Source organism: Salminus brasiliensis, chromosome 10 (genome assembly GCF_030463535.1).
Source record: "Salminus brasiliensis chromosome 10, fSalBra1.hap2, whole genome shotgun sequence".
NCBI lineage: Eukaryota > Metazoa > Chordata > Actinopteri > Characiformes > Bryconidae > Salminus > Salminus brasiliensis.
In genome coordinates, this window is record NC_132887.1 from 17,950,489 (window position 1) to 17,973,510 (window position 23,022).

Here is a 23,022-nt window from a genome sequence, read left to right on the forward strand (position 1 = left end):
CTCCCTCCTTTAACTCTCCACAATGCTCTACTCCTTTCATCTCCATGCAGCCACATTCTCTCCATTAGATGGGACGACTATCATTTGGATGTGGGAAGTTAAATACCTTTAAAACCATTCAGCTATGTTAGTGACCATTGGAAAATCTGAAAAAATAAATTTCTGGGTACTGTTTTCAAGCCCAGGGTATTGAACTAGTATCTTCAGAACTAAGCACAGTTGCATTCCTACCTGTATGCCAGTCATAAAAGAGTCTTTACACTCATGCTTCAATAATAACGGATGCTCTATGCTCTATAGTCAAGTCTGCTGTACACGTAAGAAACAAAAAAAGAAGCAATTTGGACATTAAAAAAATGGTAGAAATTAAGAATCCCTTTATTACAGAAAAGGAGAACCCAAATGTTACAGGTTACAAGGTAACAAGTACCAGACTTTGAGGACTAAGGACAGAGATATACAGGGTTTTGCATTTCACCAGAAGTTAAATCATTGTAACAGAAAGACCAACTGAGTGTCTCTCCCTTTATATCTGACAGCATGACTGTAAACTTGTACCTGTCTATACATCACACCTGTATGTCCTGAGAATAGCCAAGAGTAAAGGAGAGGGGGGAGCTTTCCTAAGAGCAGCAGAAAGCTCCAGCGTGGTCATGACTGGAGGTTAGAAATGGCAGGTGAGAATATAAGTTACAGCAATTCTTTCTAGTGCTTTAGTCATTCTAAGATGGGTCAGGCGCTAATTTTTCACTGGGCACAGATGAGGACTCTGGTAGGCGCTTTCCCTCTTAGTAACTGCGCCCAAACAAGGTGTAGAACTGAGCCGGTTCTTTGCCACTGATGCACATCTGGCCTGGCTGAAGGGTCTTCAGGGGCTGGAAAGGAATGCACAGGCTCTTGGCTCCCATTGAGGGTGCACCTGGTTCCAAGTCCTGATCCCTGGGGCAGGCAACAGAAAGTGTGTTAACAAGGCCAGGCAATATTTTCTTTCTGCCAAAGCAGTATTTTATATAAATGTTCACATGGGTGTGATTAAAGATTTCAGCCTGGCTTTGTTTAAAATAAAGCTGGAACAGTGTCTTACTTTGCAGTGATCTTCTTTATCCAGTCCTCACACTCAATGCCTCCACAGAAGGGAATCTGCACGATCTGTGATATAAAGAAAACACAGTTGTTATAGTACACGCACAGAAAAAAGTAGTTTTCCATAGACAAGTATCTCAGAGTGCTAAGCAGACTCGTACCTTTCCCTGATCCAGGTCTTTCTGGAACTGCTCCATAGTGTCTGCTGCCACCATGTGTTCCTTGAGATCAGCAGAAGCCCTAAAACAAGAGAAAGCTTGTTGGACAAAGGCACTCAGAACATATGGAGAAGGAACTTGAAGGGTAAGCTCAAAGCTTTTGGAATGCTTTTTTGCACATGCCTAGTACTAAGGATTAAGTGTGTGTGTGTGTGTGTGTGTGTGTGTGTAATTTATGGTGAGAGTTGACCGTGTACTGCATTTCTCATCAAGAGCAGAGGAGTAAGTGAGTAAGGTCTGTAAATGGGAAGTTTCATTTTAAAGGTTTGCGTGATGGCGCACTTGACAAAACAAAGGCTGTGTGCAGTTACTGTCAGGCTGAGGCACCGGAGTACATCCAGGCTGAAATACCACATGGGTCATCTATCGAGAACAGGATTCATGAGCGATATGAAAAGCGCATGTGTACCTTTTGAAGAGATTCTCTTGGATGTCTTCAAGCAGTTGTTTTATTCTAGTCTCTACGTTTGCTTCAGGAAGAACAAGCTTTTCTCCTGTGTCTCTTCTCACTGCCACACACTGGCCCTGCTTCAAGTCTTTAGGCCCAACCTCCAAACGAATCGGCACACCCTGGATTCAAGAAATCCAGTGTTTAAAGCACTATACAAAATCAGAGAAGTAAGGTGAAAATAACATGGTGTGGTGCAGAATGCAATCATATGCACCTTCAGCTCCCAGTGGTTGAACTTCCAGCCAGGTGAGTAGTTGTCTCGGAGGTCAGCCTTCACTCTGATGTCAATCTTCTGCAATCTGGAGAGATACTTGGAGCACTGAGCCAACAGCAACTCCTTCTCAGACTCAGGCAGAGTGGCTGTGATACCGCAAGGAATGATGATGACCTGATGAAATTCAAAGGTAAATTGGTGAGGAGTTGTTATACTTCATGGTAATGAACTCATGTGCAAAAACACTGATACAATGTACAATGTTGTTTTGGGTGCGATTCAGTTTGTACCTGAAGACAGGCTACCCTTGGTGGCAGCACCAGGCCCATGTTGTCTCCGTGTACCATGGTCAGGACTCCGATGGTGCGGGTGGTGAGGCCCCAGGAGTTCTGATAAGCCAGCTGCTTTTCACCAGGTTTCTTGGGATCTTCAAAGACAATCTCAAACATCTTGGAAAAGTTCTGGCCAAGATGGTGAGATGTGGCACCCTGAAAAACAAAATATAAAAAAGGAGGTATTAATACAACACTAAAAAGCTATATTACCTACCTTAAAGATAAAATCTTTGTTGGATCATACCAAGACCTTTCTGTCTTTCAAAACCCAGAAATAAAATAAAAATAAAGTATGTACCCAAACTTTAAAACAAGAGCTTGAATAAATATATGCAGTTATATTGTTATTATAACTACCCTTTTAAATTGGTTTTGCTTCTTGTGATTATCTTGTAGAACTTTTTAGCAGCCCCAAAATCACATTCACCTGATGCTGACATTCAAATGGCTTAATTAACTCAATCAGGAGCCTTTCACACATGTTCACATAATGACATACATTTTATTGTGTCATTACTTCACAATAGAATTACATTAGGGTGGTTAGCCAGCTGGCTTAATTGTTTAAAAAATGTAATACTTTTTGGCCTGCAGCAAATATAGAGATGTCTACATCTGACTCTCTTTCCAGGGAGTGTCCGGTGTATGAGCACAGACCTGAATGGCTCTGCCACTGGCGGAGATAAATGCCTCCACGGTCGTGGTGTAATCTCCTCCTGCAAACTTCTCCTTCTCCGTTTTCCTTCCTTTAACCACGGGAATGGCCATTAGCTCTTCATATACACGTGCGTAGAGGTCCAGGATTTGAAGTACCTGTTCACATACAGATAAAAATGTGTGTGAGTAAATAGTCAAGTAAAAAGGGCAGATATTTTACAACAGTGACTACTGTCTGACCTCCTCAGCAGCCTCCTCCTTGGTGGCAAAGGCTGTGTGTCCTTCTTGCCAGAGAAACTCTCTGGTCCTCAGGAAGGGCTGGGGATGTTTGAACTCCCACCGCTGATGGAGAGAATAAACAAGGGGAGTAACATGAGCTGGTCACGTCAGCATAGTAAAATGATAAAATGTCTAGACAAAGAGCTGATACTGACCACAACGTTGCACCACTGGTTGAGTTTGATTGGGAGATCTCTGTGGGACTGGACCCATTTAGCATAAGCAGGGTACATCACGGTCTCACTAGTGGGCCGCACAGCTATGGGCTCGGCCAACTCAGTCTTCCCCGATCTCGTCACCCACGCAACCTAGACAGAAAAGCCAGGTAAACACATCGCCTCTCTCGGGCACCTTTTTTCACAAGGTACTAATTCATTAACCAACATACCTCGGGAGCAAAGTCAGCGATATGAGACTTCTCTTTCTCCAGAGCGGCCTGAGACACAAACATGGGGAAGTAGCAGTTCTCCACCCCCAGCTTCTTGATTTCCCGGTCAAAGAAGTCTTTGATGCTCTCCCAGATAGAATAGGCCCAGGGTCTCAGCACGTAACAGCCGCTAACATCATAGTACTCAATCATCTCAGACTTGGTGATCACCTGAACACACAGCAGAATCCAGACTTGGCATTCGAGTGGACTTTGTAAACATTTAATTCTGCATAGTTGTCTGTACACATCTGTAAGATAATTTGGCATATATTTATACTTAAAAAAAAAAAAAAAAAAAAAAAAAAAAAAAAACGTAAATTGAAAAACATCACAGTACCTGCGAGTACCAGTCAGCCAGATTTTCCTCTTTCTTTGCCTCAAGTCCTAACCTATGTTTTCAAAAATGAGAAGACACAATAAAAGGTTAGTCTGTTGTTGGTTGCTATGCGGTTTTGATGCTGAACAACAAAACCAAAATGTAAAATGTACTCAAACACAGCACAGTCTGAAGGTTAATGTCCAACATGAATGCTGTGCTTGAGATTTGTTTTTGGAAGTCAAAACCAGTTATGGCTGTACGAAACCAACAGCACAACTTTCTCAAACCTCCATTTACATAATCATTATCTCTCTCTCTCTCTTCATACCGTGTTTGTTTCTTGGGCCCTTGGCCTTCTCCTGCTCCCCCTGCCCCACACTCCTTGCCCTGCTGTGATTTCTCTCCACCCTTCTGCTGCTTGCGGCCACCTCCTCCTCCTTGTTTCTCAGAGGCGTTCTCACGCTCCTTGCGGCTCTTGTCCTCAGACCCAGTGTGTCCTGGGGCTCCTGGGGTACTCACTGGCTTGTACTCCTCCCCAGTGAGTGCTTTGTATTGACCCTTTAGCTCCAGCAGGGTCTTAACTGCTGTGTCCACTTGATCCTATACCATGAAAACAAGACATTCTTCAGGATGGGACTTCTTCCAGTGCAAATTCAAAAATGCAAGAACTATTGAAATGTAAAATTTATGATGAAAAAAAAAATAATAATAATAATTCATAAATAAATATATATATATATATATATATATATACATATATATATATACACATACATACACACACACACACACACACACATACACGCATATACACACCAACCTTTGGGGCCTTCTGTGATTTGAGCAGTCTCACTTGCTCCCCCTGCTGAGCTACCTGAGCATACAGTGCCTGGGCCTGAGGAGAAGAGCAGGACTGAGGTGGAGCAGGGCTGGCCTGAGCAGGAGCAGGTGCAGGGCTGGCCTGAGCAGAAACAGGTGCAGGGCTGGGAGCCACACCTGGTTTGTACTCCTGCCCAGTCTTTTGTTTATACTCTGCCTTCAAAGCCAACAGTTGTTTCACAGCAGCATCAACCTGATCCTTCAAAAGAAAGGAGGAAAATAATAATAATTAAAAAAAATCATATTACATACATATTACATACTCTATAATGAAGTGTTAGCAAACAAAAAGAAGACAAACCTTGGGCGCTTTCTCAGTTTTCAGTTTTCTTACAAGGTCACCTTGTTGAGCCACACGTTCGTAAAGATCTGCTGCAGCGTTGTCGGGAGGGCTGGTCTTTGTGGGTTCAGGGGCAGACTGTACTTTAGCTGCTGGAGCTGGGGCAGCACTGGCTGGAGGAGCTCCTGGCTTATACTCTTGGCCTGTCACCTGCTTATATTCTGCCTTCAGAGCTAACAGCTGCTTCACAGCAGCGTCAACCTGGTCCTGCAAAATAAAAAGATAGACATTAGGTTACATTAGAAAAATATGTAAAGTGAGTATTTGTATTAAAATCAGCTGCATTTTTATTTGAATCATTGATTGAAAATGATTCATGAGAGGTCATTAGCCATGGAGACAGACGACATTCTTTCAGATTATTCTATTATTCTATATTTGCTGCTGCGCTAAATTCCTCTAAAAGTCCAGCGACTTACCTTCGGTGCTTTCCCTGCTTTAAGCTTCCTGACCACCTCACCCTGTTCAGCAACTCGCCCGTGTAAGTCAGTGGAGGATGAGCTGGATGAGGAGGCGGGTGGTGTTGGGGCTCCAGAGGGAGCAGTCATGCCTGGTTTGTAGTCCTGACCTGTGAGTTGTTTAAACTCCGCTTTTAGGGCCAAGAGCAATTTCACAGCTTCATCTATTTGGTTCTAGAACAGCAAAAATGATATACAAAAGATTTAAAAATAAGTTAATGTGCATACAGAATACACATTCTTCTGACATTTATGGTGTAAATCACATACTGTACTTGTGATGAAATATACTCAAAACATAGCACACAGTCTGAATGAAAATGTCAGATATGAATGCAGTAATTGAGATTTACTCTTGGAGGTCAAAACCAGTTTTGGCTGTACTTAAACAACAGCAAAACTTTCTCAAGCCTCCATTCTTATCATTCTTAAGCCCTGGGTACTAAATTGTAGAGACTGGGTTTCTTAAAATGTGATTTCTGTAAATGTTTGGTGACTAAAATACTGGAAGATCACAATTTGCCATTGCTGAACTAAACTGAACTCACACCATTTTCTTTAAATAATAAATACAGCCATCAAAACAAACATGTAAAGTATAATAGCTTGCTGCTACTGTTTATTTTCTGCAGTGAAACAGTAAAGGAGAAATACACAAAACATTTGGGTGACGGGTGTGGATTTAAGAATTAAATATGAACTAAAGCGTGTTCCCCATTAACACCAGAATGGTCACCATTTAAAAGCGAACTCACTTTGCTTTTTTTGCCCTAACCTTTTTTGGTGTTATGTGGCACATTTTGGTGTAGTGTGTGAGTGAATCACACTAAATTTGTACCCTAAACTGCTAGAACAGCTCTGGTTTACAGCTGGACCCGTGGCAATATCTCAAACTGTGGGACAAGTTATTCCCCAGAAGAATAACATAAATCAAATATAACAAACTCCAGCGTTGACTACACTTACACTGTTGACCATGTATGTTCCAAAATCCGCAGACTGGGGTCAACCACCACAGACAGAGTTCAGTTAAAAAGTTGATATAAACATTCATATCTTGCGTAGCATTATACATTAAAGAGACACAGATATACCTTGTGTGCTTTCTCAGCCTTCAATTTCCGCACAACCTCGCCTTGCTCAGCAACACGGGTAAAAGGACAGGATGAAGAGGATGGGCTTGGGCTAGTGGCTGCAGGGGTGGGGCTTGTCTGCACTGGCAATGAAGTAGGAGGAGTCATGCCAGGCTTGTAGTCCTGCCCTGTCAGCTTCTTAAACTCCACTTTCAAGGCCAATAGCTGCTTCACAGCTGGGTCCACCTGTTCTTTTGGAGCCTTGTCGGTTTTCAGCTGTCGGACCAGGTCTCCTTGGGCAATGATGCTAGAGAACAATGCAGAAGCATCTCCGGAGGCAGCTTGTGCTGGGCTGGAGGACGGAGCCGGTGTGGATTTACTTGAAGGGACAGGCTCAGCTTTTACCTGAAGAAAACATAAGCAGGAACATGAAAAAACAACACCACTGTTTTCAGACCAAAAGTGAATGGATGGTTGGAACAATGCACTTACAGGTTTAGCAGCAGGCTGGTTCTTGCTCTTATCCTTAGAGCCAGCAGTGGGCATTTCTTTGGTGTGTCCATCTGGGATGTACAGTAGGACACAAGGACTCTCCTTACAGCTGTGAGGACTGGACAAACGGGGGAACAAATCTGTAGCTTAGTACAGTCACAAACTCCCAACAGCAGTATTATAAAGAATTTACACCTAAGATTCTAAGCAAGCCCGGATTAAGCTTCAGGTCTATTTAACCCTTTAAAAGATTATCAGCAATATTTAAGTACGGTATTTTACATCACTGTTCAACACCAGAGAAATTCAGTTAAAAGTATGGATTCTTGTAATTGTAATTCTAGTTTTATGTTAAGTACATAAATGCACAACATACTTTTTAATCAAGATGTACATTTTATTAAACATTATTGCTGTAATGTTTCTTTCCACAATTTCAACATTTCTGCCACATTTTTAACATTTCTTGACATTAAAACAAAGTCGGAATTACAAAATTAAGAAAGTAAATCTAATGCAAAACATTTCGTAACTAAACAAATAATACTGCATTAAAATCAGAGGTGGGGGTTTAATTGACAAAACAATGTTCTAGACATACAGGCCTGAAAACACGTAACTCTTCTATATGAGATGGGGAGGAGTTATTACCTGATTGGCTCATAGGGCTGGTCACAGATGTAGAAGCCTCTCCTCTGCAGCTGGATGATGTCACCCTTCTTTAACTCCTTTAGGCATGGATCTCCCAGCATCATCTCCTCTGTCTAAGAACATAGAGATTTCTCACCAGCACATACTGTCTGCATTTACTTTTTCTAATACTACGTCATGCCAAAAAGTCATTTTAATGGGAGCCACCATACAAGAAGCCCAGCACTTACCTTGCTGTTCTTGTTGATAAACTCCTTGAAGTCATCATCCTTACTCAGCACAGGTTTGCTGATGAGGTGCTGGTAGTTGACGCACACTGCAGGGATTAGGGGGGCTTGAGGGGTGTCTGCCAACCAGGTTATTTTAGTTGTCTTTTTAAAATCTGTGTTTTCCAGGTTCAGTTGACCTTCCAGAGATGTGATGGCTCCACTGCTGTCTCTGCAGAAAGCAGGGCACAAGAGAAATGTCAGCGTGTGCTCAATCCACCAACTACTTCATTATTGTTCTGGTTTAAGATTTTTTTTTGCAGGCTGGCTAACCAGTCACAATTATGAGCCAAGATGTTGATGTGTACTGTTACTACACTATCCAGGTTTAAGCAAAAATATGTGATTGTGCAGTCAAGAACAGCCACACAAAATCTGAGGAGGCTGAGACACATGATTTGACAAACTTGATTTGAAACCGCTATTCCATATGGCTCTTTGTCATTCAGAGGGCGAAAACCGGTCCTGCTCAAATTGGACATGATTTGATTCGCCAGTCCTGAACATAGCCATTGTAACTGCCAATGAACTCAATTATTTTGCTGTTGTGCCCAGCAGGTGGCACTATGGGAAACATGGTTTTAAGTTTCTTCTGAAGGATTTTACTTGTGAATTTTGGAGATGATGATGTTTCCCCAATTGATGAAGGTAACAGTCTCGCCCTCTGTGAAGGTCTCAGCATCAGCCCCTTCCACAAACACCTTTGGACCATACCACACTGTTTTCATCCCCACAGCCGCATTCTACAGAGGAAAAAAAAAAGACCATGCTTCAGGTTTGCACTCATCAATCTGGCCTTACACTTCTATAAAGTCTACTTAGGAGCCCACAACACAAACTACAGACCAATTATCACTGTTATATAGGCTTTCTGTATAGTGTTTTTTAATGACCCTGACATTACATCACTTTGTGGCATGCTCTATAAGAGGAGCTACCAAAGTTTTAGGTTGCTGCCACTTACCTTGGGGTGCTTGGCAGCTTCTTTCATCATCTCCTTGGCTTCGGGAATGGAAATGGGAACAACCTGTGAGCCTAGCAGGGCAGTGTATCTAGGCGCTATTGGATCAATGACCTACAGCAGAGAGAGAGAACGAGAGACATAGAAATGATAGAAGGGGGGGGCAAAAAAGACCAAGTTCAGGCTGCTGTGGAAATACTTAAGAAAACAAACAATAAATACATTTATAAAATAAAAAAGGATCGAGTTAACAAAAAAAGGGGGATGGTGGACAAAGAGAAAGAGAGACATGAAGATCAGGAAAAGCTGAACTAGTTTATATTTTCCACCAAATGAAAGTTTTCTACAAAACCAGAGGATCAAGCCACCTAGGTTTCACAAGATTACATCAGCGGTTCAGCATCAGTATTCACACACAGGAACTTAACGACAAGCTCAGTTTTCATGTAAGGCTGCAAAACCATTGCATAGGGCATAACCTTTGTGTCCGTGCAATAAGTAAGTCACAAAATAACTAAATGGGTATGACTGAACACAGTTAAGTGTTATGAGGTGGAATACTGTGGTGCACAGAATCTGCCAGAAGCTGTATGAAGGGAGGGAGCCACACAAATAGGCAAATACACTGGGGGAAGCCAGAAGGAGAAGAAACGGTAAGTCTCATCACAGAAAACTGTACTGTTGCATGTAAGTCAGTTCTGAAACTTCTGAAAACAGATCTTTAATTCTGTCATAATACAGAACAATGTGGCAAATGTATCTTTGAACCAAGAACTAGACGAGGCTTGTGGTTACAGTTTTGGCTTCTGTGAGATAAATGGGGATGGGAGGGGCAATGGGTTCAGAAAGACAGAATGAAAGGAATAATGAAAAACCAACAGAAGTGAGAGAGAGAAAAAGAGAAAGCAAGAGAGAAAAAGAGAAAGTCAGAGAGAGAGAGAGCAGTGAGAGTGTGAACAAGAGGAGAACGAGGACAAGGAGGAGTACCTTTTTACAGCTAACTGGCAGCTTGGAAACAGAAGAGTGAGATGCACTTTAATGTAAAACACTCATGTAGAGCTCAAGAGGTCAGAGACAGGTCAGGTTAGACAGAATGGGAAAGGTTTCTTCATACTGAGCACCTTGTTACACTATAACACAGTTCCTCAGTACCCTCCACCGGTACCGCTAACCGACTCTGAACTTTCTCAGAAGAACGTGTCCCTAATTAACCAAGGTGTTTCTGGGGTCAAAGTGCTGTCTGAAGGGGGCAGTTACCTGCACAGCACAATGTCTAAGATGTCTCCCACTCAGAGCCTTTCATCCCTCATTATCTTACAGTCCTTCCAAACACAAAGTCTTTGGTACAAGCAACAAAAGGACTAACACGCCAGAAAGGATGGCAATGAAAGAGCCAAGAAATGATAGCCTAACTGAAGAAAACCAAAGAAAATAGCCTGAATAAGAAAGAATTGGACACCAATGAGCAGAACATCTGAGCCTGAGGCATGCTTTGTGTGTGAAATGAGAGGCAGATGATGCAAAACACTTCCTAGAGTGCACTGGTTCCTTACAGCCTAAATGAAAGGCAACGATTCTAAAGGGGTTAGAATCAAACAGGACAAATAATTTTATAATTTACATAAAGTAAACCAGAATAAGTCTTTTTTTTTTCTTTCAAAATAGCAGCTACAAACACACTCGACTACAACAAAGTGAGAGGGAAAAGTCCATCCTTAAGAAGGTGCAAATCAAACTGAATGATTGAGGACAATAAAAAAAGAGTGATGAAAAATGAAAGAAAAAGACAGGAGACAGAGCCATGCATGCTGAAAGCCAGGACTGATGAGAGTATTGGAAACTAGCACCTGGTTTAAGGAACACAGGCCATCTCTAAAGTACACATATATCATCTATGTGACTAAAGTCCTGAATGTCATATTTAACAAGAAACACCTGAAGCCACAAATGTTGATGGCAAGTGGCCAAGGCACATTACATATAAACAAAATAGGTCTTCAGACACAAGCAGTCTGACCAGTAGAGATGGTGTGGAATCCATGCCTTTCTAACAAAGCTTTTAGTATGTTAATCTACTAGTACCACACCCTTGACAGTTTAGCTCTAGGCATTAGGTACAACTGATTCTAGATCAGCACACACATTCTCAAGCAGGGATGCACCAATCTGAGAATTTGCTCTTTCATGGCCACACATGCTGTCAATATATAGGCAAATCTCTGATACTGTCATGGTTCTGATGTTTTGAGGTCACTGTGCATCCCTACTGCGACTACAGACTCTTTAGACTGTCTTAGTCTGCTTAAGCTCGGAAGGCTGCGGGTCTTTACCTTTTTGTTGAAAGCCCAGATCTTATCCCACTCCATATTGACCACAGACCTGGACCCACCCTGTGTGAGAAAAAGAAATGATATGACTATGACTAAATAATGTCATGTCATTGTGACTATAATTTCAAAAAAACATTTTTTTGTAAAAGGTCCACATACCTGAGCAGCAATGAACTGTTTCAGCCCCTCAACGGTCATTCCTCTACGCAGGACACCTCTGACTGTGGGGAACCGTGGGTCATCCCTAAGAAACAGATAATTTATAGTAGTACACCTTCAGTTCAAGGCAGTTATGTCTAACATATGACTCGGATAACTCACCAGCCATCCACATAGCCCTGGTCCACAAACCAGGTGAGCTTCCTCTTGGAGAGCACAGTGTTGTTGAGATTGAGGCGGGCATATTCCCAGATGTAAGGCTTACGTAGCCGCAGAGAATCAATCACCCAGTAGAACTGCTCATCTCGGTCATGGTACTCAGTGGTGCGGAGAGCATGGGTCACTCCCTCCATGCTGTCTACGATGGGGCAGGCAAAGTCATATGTGGGGTAAACCCTGAAGGAAGGGAGAGAGATCGAGCAACCGAGAGTGTGGTCAATAAAACATCACGATACAGATAAAAGGAGGGGGAAATGACCCTCGACATACTGTCAAAAGCCAAACAACCTTGCATTTGTAATGAGAGTTTAAACTGATAATATTTGTCTTATATGATATGTCTTAATCTACCATTAAAAACAAATGACTGCAGCTGTGGCCAAGTGTGCTTCATTTAACTACACTGGCATGAAATTAATTTTAAGAGCATATTGTGGTATATTGTGGTCCGCCTCACTGCATTGTTGGTTGTTATTGCCAGTTTGTTTCATATCTCTGTTCTTTATTTACAGGAGTTCTAATTTTTGGCATAAATACACCACTAAACCTGTCTGAAAATGATCATAAATCCACAAGTGTGCTCTAGAATTTTTTTCGGGTTTAAAGGATTAATTGTGGTGTGCGCGCAAGGATGTATAAACTCACTTGTAAGTGCTGCCAGTGCGGGGGTGGGGGGCGTTCTTGCAGCGGTAGAGGGTGGGATCGCGCATGCAGCCGTTGTTGGAGCTCATGTCAATCTTGGCTCTCATACAGCAGGTCTGACCAAACTCTGTGCCGGCCTTCATCTCCTCCCACATCTGCATGTTCTTCTCCACAGCTAGACAGAGAAGAAAAGAGAGAGGTTACAAACAACAAACACCTCTCTGGGCCTAAACCTTTTAAACAACTCATGCTCATTCATTTCTTAGCACAGAGCCACACAGGAGATGTGAACATGTTAACTCTACCACACTTTCATAAATTCCTTTTTCAGGACAACAGCAGGGACTCACAGTTGTTGCGGTGCCGGGACTCGACTCTCTGCTCTCTCTCCTGCTTCATGACATCAGGGGGCGTGTCATCAATATAAGCCTTGCCCTCCTTCAGAAGTTGTTCTGCCAGTCGCTGGATGGTAGGGAAGTGGTCGCTTGTGTAGGTGAATTGGTCCGGCTTGATTTGCAGCATGGCCACGTCCTCCAAAATCACCTGAAGCACATCACAGCAGCATCTTATTTCCTGAGCTACATAAGAGCTTCTTAAAGCTAATGAGTTATTACAAAATATGCAGAATATTAAATACTAATGGTAATGAGAAGACAGGCAACACCAGCATAAAGCTTAATACCTTCTCAAAGTCTTCCTTCTCCTTTTCAGGGTTTGTGTCATCAAAGCGCATGATCAGCTTGCCCTTGAAGTTGACCTGGTAGTGCTGGTTGAGAAGGGCAGCCTTGGCATGGCCAATGTGTAGGTACCTACAGACAAACACATCATTTTAAATAACCAAGTACTCTTTTTCAAAATTGGGATGCACATTTCTGCAGCATTAAACCACTCGCAAGGTTTGGGGTCACTCACCCACTGGCCTCAGGTGGAAATCGTACCACCACTTTGCCCATCTCAGCATCAGGCAGCTCCACAAACTTGCCGACATCTTTAGTCTTCTCTTTCTCCCCAGCCTGAAATACAAAGACAGAGACTGTGAGAGGTGCAGTATACCATTTTAGAACTCAAGCTGAGCATAAATAATGATGCTTTCACATATTTAAACAAGTAGGCAAGGAAGAACTGCCAATGATTGCCAGTGATGTTGTATGACTTACAGCAGGCTGGCTGGCAGAGAGCTTGCTTGCCCATTTGCTGCCCACATCACTGAAGGGCACCTGAGAGCTCAGGAATGAGAACCAGCGGGACACATGAGGGAAAGAGCCTGACTTAGTCTGTGCTGCCTGCCACTCCCCACTTCCTGTAGGCCAAAGAGATAACAAGCTTTAAAAAAAAAAAATCAAGATGACTAAACAAATTTGCAATGAAAACTAGTAAATTAGCAGTGTGCAAACTCTGTGTCTATATTATCACCCACTTGCCCTAAATCACACAGAGCTCTTTCAAATTGAGTTGTCTATTGTCACCTATGTGACTTCTGTCACTGTTGGACAGATATTTCTAAAAAATGAATAGAAATATGAATATTTAACTAATTTATCCTTGTATAGTATTCTATATTTCTCAATATAATGATGCTACTTACTGTCACAATTTAGAAAACTGTGTTTCAGACACTGAATTTGCAATTTGGTGGAGCTCTTATATTTGATATAAGGGCAACACTTTATATTGAACTTTGGATAAACTGTTATTTTAAGATCTCCTCGTCATTACAAACGACACAGACAATGCACACCCTCTCACCTTTGAGGGCAGCCCAGACACAGAGGTCAGCCAGGGTGAGGCCGTGGCCCACAAGGAAGGTACGCAAGGCCAGCGCCGCATCCAGCTCACCAAAAGCAGAAGCCAAGCCTGTCTGGCCACTGAGACGTCGAGCACTGAACTCAAGCCAGTGGTCCACCTTGAGGAGACACAGGTGAGAGAGCAACATAGGAAAGATGAGAAACCGTCATTTCATAAATTGCTTCCGAGGTGAAACAAGTGAGGATGATTGCATTTTCTGACCTCAGTTTGTTCCATCATGTTGGAGCCATACAGACCCAGACTGGGAGCCACACGTGCAAGGTAACGTGTGATGGAGTTCACGTCGCTGAACTGCACACCACTAAAAATGAAAAGAGGGAAAAAGACAAGCTTCTTCAATCACGCCCAATTATTATATACTGAATGTTACCCATGTTTATACTACAGTATGTACATCTGTAAGAATACTTACTCAGAGACATGGAGCTTGGTGTCTTTGCCTTCCTGCACAGACAGATTGACACTGCCCTTGACATGCTCTGCTGCCAAGAGTGCCCCTGCAAGTAGAGATGGATTTCAGTTATCAAAAGCCAAGTCAAATTGAAATGTATCACTTTTTAAAAATTATTTTAATAACTTGACATTACAAAAATCTGGAAAGAACACAAAAAGAAACTAAACAATAAAACATGTAACCCATGTTTAAAACATGTTACTAACGTGAACTTGTTTACAGGTGTTTGTTTTCGCTGTAGCACCATTTTGACAATTGCCTTTATATGTATGTAACAAAAGGGAATTCAGTAATTCATTCATTCTTTCATTCAGGGTCCGCAGTGGGTCTGGAGTCTACTAGGAATCACTGGGTGCAAGGCAGGAACCCCCCTGGACAAGGCCCCAGTCCATGACAGGGTACCATACACACTCAATTGAGCAATTAAGCATAGCCATTCCACCTATTACTTGGAACCAAACACCTCACAGACAGAGACCAGAGCGAGAACGCCCAACCCCAGGCTCCTGCAGCTGTACAATATATTTGTGGTGTCACAAATCAGTCAATCAAGCTACGGCTGCACAATATATAATTGTTCCAGCATCGTCACTGCAAGGGTAACATGCAAGATGTGCAATGTCACCAGAGGCAAACTAAATCGAACATACCATGATACAACTTCTTGACATTTGATACTTGTGGGAATGATGTGGGGTATTAGAGTTCACAGCTTGGGTAGCACTTCATTAAGGAGGGCAGGGTTCACTCTGCAAGGATCAGGTAAGACTCCAGGAGTAGATTTCACACAATAAGTGCAATTTAATGGAGAGCATGCACGATCAAGTGAAAAAAGAGAAATGAAAAACGGAGAAAAAGATAATAAACTAATGAAATAAAGCCTTATTTCGAGTCAGCATAAAAGGCCACACAGGTCACAGGTAAGTATCACATGTGTGCCATCACAAAATTACAATTACCTACACTTTTTAAAAAATATCATGTGTGCCCCAGTGTCCTTTCACAAACCTGGTGAGGAGTAAACTCACTCACTCACAATACTAAGGGTGAAAAATTCACAGTTCACTTTCCTATGACATGTCTATCACAGACAGATTATATCTGCTCAATATTCTTATTTTACTCCAATATTGAGTACACAGACAGCATTAATATTATAACAGGTTGGACTACTGAACTGAACAAAAAACTGTTTTGCTAGTGCAATACATACTTATAGTATTACAAAAATATAGTATTACAATGTACGTCTCCCCCAATGGTATGCAGACTCAAATGTTGATTTGGGGCACAAGCCAGTTGTCTCTCAAAAATGGACCAAACTAAAACTCTTCTATGGGCTGGTCTTAACAATTGACTTATCTCACCTGACTAACCGAGACATCCTGTTGTGTCAAACAGCCCAAGAGCATGTGCATCCTATTAAGGCAAACAAATAACCTAAAACTGAAACCACTCTCTTCTTGAAATACTGGCTCTGCCTGATTCCTAGAGTTAATTCCACCCCAGTGGTGTGTCTCACTCAAGGCATTCAAATAACAGTTCCCAATGATCTAAAACAGGAAAAGACAGAAAGGCAGCAGCTGCATCTGCACTGCAGCGGAGAGAGGGTGGTTAGGGAGTGACTCTTCCCCATCACATACAACCAGAGCTCTAAAGGGGAATCCACTAAAGGCTCGTTTCATTGTGCATCAGTGTGAGGTTACATCAAAGGTAAAGACGACTTCATGCAATCATCCACATGAAAGAAACCAAAAGGAACAAAGAGCTGGTTTTTCAAGGGACTTTGGAAAGTGTACAGCTGTTGTAAAAGGTAAAGGTAAAGGTGCACGTATTTGTCACTGTACACTGTACAGCGAAATGTGTCCTCCGCATTTAACCCATCTGGTAGTGAACACACACTCACACACACACATGTGTTAGGGGCAGTGAGTACACACACACACCCAGAGCGGTGGGCAGCCAACTCCAGCGCCTGGGGAGCAGAGAGGGTAAAGGGCCTTGCTCAAGGACCCAACATCGAACCCACAACCCTGTTATCGATAACCCGGCGCTCTAACCGCTGAGCCACCACTGCCCCACTGTGGTCAAGTAGTCTGACAAGCCCAAGAACAGCCTGGTGGGCAGTCATCTCACCCAAAATGCAAAGTGGCATTTAAGTTACAATGAAGCTGCAGAAATAATGTACAGTATAGAAACTGTATTTATGTCACGACTACTAACGTAATCCTGCAAGTATAAAAAAAAATATATGAAAAATGATATATAAACTTTTATTTTAAACACGTGCAATTTAACTTTTGCTAGATTACATGACTGGATGTGCATTATACCATTATTAAACTACATCCATGACACTCTTCTTTCGGTTCGCTTGCATCAGCCAGTAATACCGTCTCTTAACAAAGGGTGGCACCATCGGAGGTTAATGTGTCTCACTTACCCAGACTGACAACACTAAATTTAGAATCCATAATTTCTGCAGATAGGGCTAAGGTAGCTACATAAATTTTGCCTTAAAGTCTGGTAAATATCACATTATTCTTCAGTGGGCTTATATCGACAAGCCAACCTGTCAACCCAGCTAGTCAACCTGCAATGAATGAAACCATGCCAAGATTACTGAAGAATGAAAAGCTAGCTAGTTTAGTTTCATTTAGCCTTTAGTAAGGGCCACACACAGCTTGAGTTTTGTCAGTATTTAAATAACAGGTTGAACATCTAACAGTTTTGAGTGCTTAAAGTGTTTGGACAGAGACAAATTCAGGCTAAATGTAGCTAGCAAGCAAAGTCAGCAATGCCACGACGGCATGCTCGTAATTCTTTAGCTTTAGCTGCACGCGCCGTCTGTCACTCAGCATAGATGAGCAGCAAGGCTCGTTTACTCCAACAAACGACACTTTCTCACGATTCATATCAAACACATAGCTACAATACTGTAAAATATGTGGTGCTTTACCAAGCGGCGGGTTGTTGGTGTTGATGGTGAGATTTAAAGCCATGCTTTTTCCTCCCAGCCTGCTGCTCTCCCTCTCCTGCACTGACTGAGCGCTGCTCACTACGAAGCGCCGCCCGCCTGCGAACACAGCCACGACGATATTCCGCCCTGGCGCTACAAACACCGCTGACAATGGTTCCGGGCCACGCATGGCCTCTGAAAGCGATGTGTGGCTTTTAGGTAACTCTCAGGTAAAAATGACAAAATAAATCGTTGCAAAGAAATCGTTTTGCATTGCAAAAAGCATGTGTGTAATATTCCTGGGTCGTCATTTCATATCTAAATATTACATTTAATGACATTTTTGACATGAAGCAAGTACATTTGGCGCTGGACAAAGCATTTCCTTCTTTGCACTGATACAATTAATTAGTAATAGACCGAAATAGCCAAAAGTCTCTTTGGGCAAAATGTGTCTACTGGTAAAAGTAGTTCAGGTACAGAGTTATTTTAACACCAACTGGTTTTGTCTATTTTAAACAGCTGGCAAAAAACAAAGGCATTCAGAATGTTTTTGTAAGTAGAACAGGCTAACTGAAAGGGGGATAAATCATTTTCTGCTGGGTGCCGGCACCACATTCGGCACATTCTTAAGCATCAGGCACAAAAAAGAGCACATTCCTAAGCATCCGGCACACAAAAAAAAAAAAGCAGAACCTTAAGCATCCGGCACACAAAAGAGCACATCCTACTGCCATGGGCACACCAACCGGCACAACCTAAAGCAGTCGGCACACCAACCGGCACAACCTAAAGCAGTCGGCACACCAACCGGCACAACCTAAAGCAGTCGGCACACCAACCAACACAACCTAAAGCAGTCGGCACACAAACCGGCACAACCTAAAGCAGTCGGCACACCAACCGGCACAACCTAAAGCAGTCGGCACACCAACCGACACAACCTAAAACAGTCGGCACACAAACCGACACAACCTAAAGCAGTCGGCACACAAACCGGCACAACCTAAAGCAGTCGGAACATAAACCGGCACAACCTAAAGCAGTCGGCACACCAACCGGCACAACCTAAAGCAGTCGGCACACCAACCGGCACATCCTAAAACAGTCGGCACATAAACCGACACAACCTAAAACAGTCGGCACATAAACCGACACAACCTAAAGCAGTCGGCACACCAACCGGCACAACCTAAAGCAGTCGGCACACAAACCGACACAACTTAAAGCAGTCGGCACACCAACCGACACAACCTAAAACAGTCGGCACACAAACCGACACAACCTAAAGCAGTCGGCACACAAACCGGCACAACCTAAAGCAGTCGGAACATAAACCGGTACAACCTAAAGCAGTCGGCACACCAACCGGCACAACCTAAAGCAGTCGGCACACAAACCGGCACAACCTAAAGCAGTTGGCACACAAACCGACACAACCTAAAGCAGTCGGCACACAAACCGACACAACCTAAAGCATCCGGCACACAAAAGAGCACATGCTAACACATCCAGCACACCAACCGGCACAACCTAAAGCAGTCGGCACACAAAAGAGCACATCCTAACACATCCAGCACACCAAAACTTAAAGCTATTGGCACACCAACCAGCACACCCTTAAGCATCCAGCACACAAAAACGGCACAACTTAAAGCTATTGGCACACCAACCAGCACACCCTTAAGCATCCAGCACACAAAAAAGCACAACCTTAAGCATCCAGCATACAAAAGAGCACATCCTAACGCATTCAGCACACCAACCGGCACAGCCTAAAACTGTCGGCACACCAACAGGCACAACCTAAAGCAGTCGACACACCAACCGGCACAACCTAAAGCAGTCGACACACCAACCGGCACAACCTAAAGCATCCGGCACACAAAAGAGCACATCCTAATGCCATGGGCACACCAACTGACACAACCTAAAGCAGTCAACACACCAACTGACACAACCTAAAGCATCCGGCACACAAAAGAGCACATCCTAATGCCATGGGCACACCAACTGACACAACCTAAAGCATCCGGCACACAAAAGAGCACATCCTAACTCATACAGTACACCAACTGGCACAACCTAAAGCAGTCGGCACACATAAGAGCACATCCTAATGCCATGGGCACACCAAGCGGCACAACCAAAAGCAGTCGGCACACCAACCGGCACAACCTAAAGCAGTCGGCACACCAACCGGCACAACCTAAAGCAGTCAGCAGACCAACTGGCACATCCTTAAGCTTCCGGCACACCAACCGGCACATCCTTAAGCTTCCGACACACAAACTGGCACTAAGCAGTCGGCACACTAACAACAAATAAAGCTCAATCTTAAGCATAGAGCACACAAAAGAGCACTTCCTAACGCATTCAGCACACCAACCGGCACAACCAAAAGCTGTCGGCACACCAACCGGCACAACCTAAAGCATCCGGCACACAAAAGAGCACATCCTAATGCCATGGGCACACCAAGCGGCACAACCTAAAGCAGTCTGCACAGCAACCGGCACACCCTAAAGCATTCGGCACACCAACTGGCACATCCTTAAGCTTCCGACACACAAAAAAACCCCACAACCTTAAGCATCTGGCATGCAAAAGAACACATCGTAACTCAATCAGCACCTAGGTTTAGGTTTAGGTTAAAGCAGTCAGCAGTCAGTCCGGCACACAAAAAAGCACATCCTAAAGCAGCCGGCACACCAACCAGCACAACCTAAAGCAGCCAGCAAACCACATGGAACATCTTATAGCAGCTGATACAAATAAACCCATATTTCCACCCATATGTCAATATACATTTTTCATTTGTTTACATTTTATCACATTCACTAAACACAATCTAACATATATCTAGTTAACAGATATCTAATAAATATTAACCACATATGCTTTACTACTTGTATAACTTAGTTATATCTGTCTTTCCTGGCTTCACTACATGGGACTGTTCTCTCTCTGTTCTATCCCTTCTCTATCTCCTCCCAAATCATCCTTTGCTGATGGTATGGCCCGAACTAGCAAAAAGAGCATTTAGCATTGATTGTACTTCAGCTTTCCTTGTTTTGCGTACTGTGCCTAAAAACGTACCAGAGACGCGTAAATACGCACGAGACGCGTAAAGACGCACTAGATGCGTAAAGACGCACGAGACGCGTAAATACGCACCAGACCACTGGATCTTAATCTGTATTTTAAAGTGCACTCATAAATTCGCATTCCTAAATATGAAAAGGTTTCCAACCTTTCTGACACACACACACACACACACACACACACACACACACACATTCATCACTGTTTATAGATGGCGCCATTAGCGCACAAGACATGTTTTGCCCTCCGTGCGTTTTTAGCTCTGTGTATACATGTATCACTTCCAAATCTGTAAAGTCGCGTTTTTTTGTGACAGTGACAAAATGGAAATGTGGTTTATTGCTATAATATAAATCAGAAAGTGTGATATATGGACTGGGGTTAAATTTGCAGCTAATTTTAGTTTGAATGTGAAAATAAATTGAATTGTAAATAAATCCACTGCTTTAGGATGTGGTGAATGGTGTGTCCACTGCTTTAGGATGTGGTGAAAAGTGTGTCCACTGCTTTAGGATGTGCTGCATGGTGTGTCCACTGCTTTAGGATGTGGTGAATAGTGTGTCCACTGCTTTAGGATGTGGTGAATGGTGTGTCCACTGCTTTAGGATGTGCTGAATGGTGTGTCCACTGCTTTAGGATGTGGTGAATAGTGTGTCCACTGCTTTAGGATGTGGTGAAAAGTGTGTCCACTGCTTTAGGATGTGCTGAATGGTGTGTCCACTGCTTTAGGATGTGGTGAATGGTGTGTCCACTGCTTTAGGATGTGGTGAAAAGTGTGTCCACTGCTTTAGGATGTGGTGAATGGTGTGTCCACTGCTTTAGGATGTGCTGAATGGTGTGTCCACTGCTTTAGGATGTGCTGAATGGTGTGTCCACTGCTTTAGGATGTGCTGAATAGTGTGTCCACTGCTTTAGGATGTGGTGAAAAGTGTGTCCACTGCTTTAGGATGTGGTGAATGGTGTGTCCACTGCTTTAGGATGTGCTGAATGGTGTACTGGAAGCTCTACAGTATGCCAGATGGTATGCTGGCTGCTTAAAGATGTGCTGGTTGGTGTTCCAGCTATTTTAGCATGTGCCAGATGTGTGGCAGGTGTTTTAGAATGTGTTGATTGGTGGGTCGGCTGCATTAAGATATGACGGATGGTGTACCGGATGCTTATGACTGTGCCCATTGTTGTGCTGGCTGCTGTAAGATGTACTGGTTGGTGTGCCTGCTGCTTTAGGATGAGCTGCTTTTGGTGTATGGTTTGGTGGAAGGTGTCCAGCTGCTCTAAGATTTGCTAGGTGGCGTGCTAGCTACTTATAGACGTGCCGAGTGGTGCACACTCTGGTGTGCCGACTGCTTTAAGATATGCCATCTGGTGTGCGGCCTGGCAATAGAACTGCCTGGTGAAGTTCTGGCTGCTGTGTCGGCTGGTGTGCTGTCTGGTTTAAGAAGTATCGGCATGCAAGGATCCTTATTGGGCTAAGTTTTAAAATGCATGCTGAAAGCTATAATGCTGGCCACATTTTTCCAACATCGGAGTCACCCCTTTCAGCAAAGATTTATCCTGCCTAATTAAATGTGTCAGGTGAAGTGCTCTACCTGAAAGTTAGAGTCCTGAGTCCTCAGTAGGGCACCTCAACAGGCTACATCCCTGTCAAGATTAGTAATAATTACTTTAGCCTTTATGGGGTTTAGCTGTATTTACCTGGTGAATGCTCTGTTTTTGATTGGTAAATAGCAACAATGGTTAAAAGAACATTTTCGATAAATAATTAAAGTTTAATAATAAACATTTATTTGACTTCAAATTGCACATTAAGCAAAAACCCTGAAAAGCTTAATAGTTCAAGAACTGAAAGGTCTAAATGCTTGAGTAAGAGTACTTTGTTATGTGTGGAGGATCTGTACTCAATACACTCTTACTCAATTACATTTTGAAGATTTTTTTTTTTACTTTTTACTTTTTTCTTTTCTCTCTGGTGGATCAACTGAGGTTGGAGGTTGAGCTTTAACTATTGATTTTATTAAAACACAGAGTCACATATTTATAGTTTTAAATTAAATCAAAAAAATAGTTGAGTTCAGTCCATGTAGGCTACTCACCACATGCTGCCAAACAAAGACATTCATTCATTGATTTAAAACCTAGATATTATATTGTTTTTTAGGTAAGATTAGTTATGGAGGCTATGTTTACTACTTCTCAATAAAAGAACTTTACAAAATGTTATCTTCTAAATGGTGACTTTACAAGA

General features: G+C 42.9%; 1 protein-coding gene and 2 non-coding genes across 4 annotated transcripts; all 3 read right to left on the minus strand.

Annotated features, from left to right (window-relative positions):
- Window positions 1-357: 357 nt before the first annotated feature.
- On the minus strand, window positions 358-17,792 carry eprs1 (glutamyl-prolyl-tRNA synthetase 1). Of its 2 annotated transcripts, XM_072689566.1 has the most exons (34): window positions 17,676-17,792; window positions 14,675-14,759; window positions 14,464-14,563; window positions 14,203-14,359; window positions 13,614-13,756; window positions 13,369-13,469; window positions 13,139-13,265; window positions 12,807-12,999; window positions 12,460-12,631; window positions 11,758-11,991; window positions 11,596-11,680; window positions 11,437-11,496; window positions 10,094-10,114; window positions 9,110-9,220; window positions 8,752-8,888; window positions 8,110-8,317; window positions 7,880-7,992; window positions 7,229-7,346; window positions 6,758-7,141; window positions 5,625-5,837; window positions 5,167-5,412; window positions 4,807-5,064; window positions 4,315-4,586; window positions 4,005-4,056; window positions 3,626-3,835; window positions 3,393-3,545; window positions 3,199-3,300; window positions 2,959-3,114; window positions 2,257-2,454; window positions 1,967-2,140; window positions 1,711-1,871; window positions 1,245-1,323; window positions 1,085-1,149; window positions 358-939 (listed from the first exon to the last, which is right to left on the minus strand). In XM_072689566.1, exons 1-34 carry the CDS (start codon window positions 17,716-17,718, stop codon window positions 789-791), a joined length of 5,082 nt encoding a protein of 1,693 aa, XP_072545667.1. In that variant the 5' UTR covers window positions 17,719-17,792; the 3' UTR covers window positions 358-788. The 2 variants fall into 2 exon arrangements, with proteins under 2 accessions (XP_072545667.1, XP_072545668.1); XM_072689567.1 differs by lacking the exon at window positions 10,094-10,114.
- On the minus strand, window positions 4,148-4,278 carry LOC140564938 (small nucleolar RNA SNORA47). The gene has a single exon (XR_011980564.1). It is a non-coding gene; the product is annotated as a small nucleolar RNA SNORA47 (small nucleolar RNA).
- Window positions 5,981-6,079, minus strand: LOC140564939 (small nucleolar RNA SNORA47). Its single transcript, XR_011980565.1, has one exon. It is a non-coding gene; the product is annotated as a small nucleolar RNA SNORA47 (small nucleolar RNA).
- Window positions 17,793-23,022: the final 5,230 nt, after the last annotated feature.

What these genes read in the sequence shown, in the direction of transcription:
- eprs1 (XM_072689566.1), bottom strand. Translation starts at nt 17,718, where the DNA reads ATGGCTTTAAATCTCACCATCAACACCAACAACCCGCCGCTTG. An exon ending in ACCAGTGGTGCAACGTTGTG is followed by an intron (nt 3,301 to 3,392) that starts GTCAGTATCAGC and finishes TCTCTCCATCAG; the next exon opens with CGGTGGGAGTTCAAACATCC. An exon ending in ATAAAGAAGATCACTGCAAA is followed by an intron (nt 940 to 1,084) that starts GTAAGACACTGT and finishes TGCCTGCCCCAG; the next exon opens with GGATCAGGACTTGGAACCAG.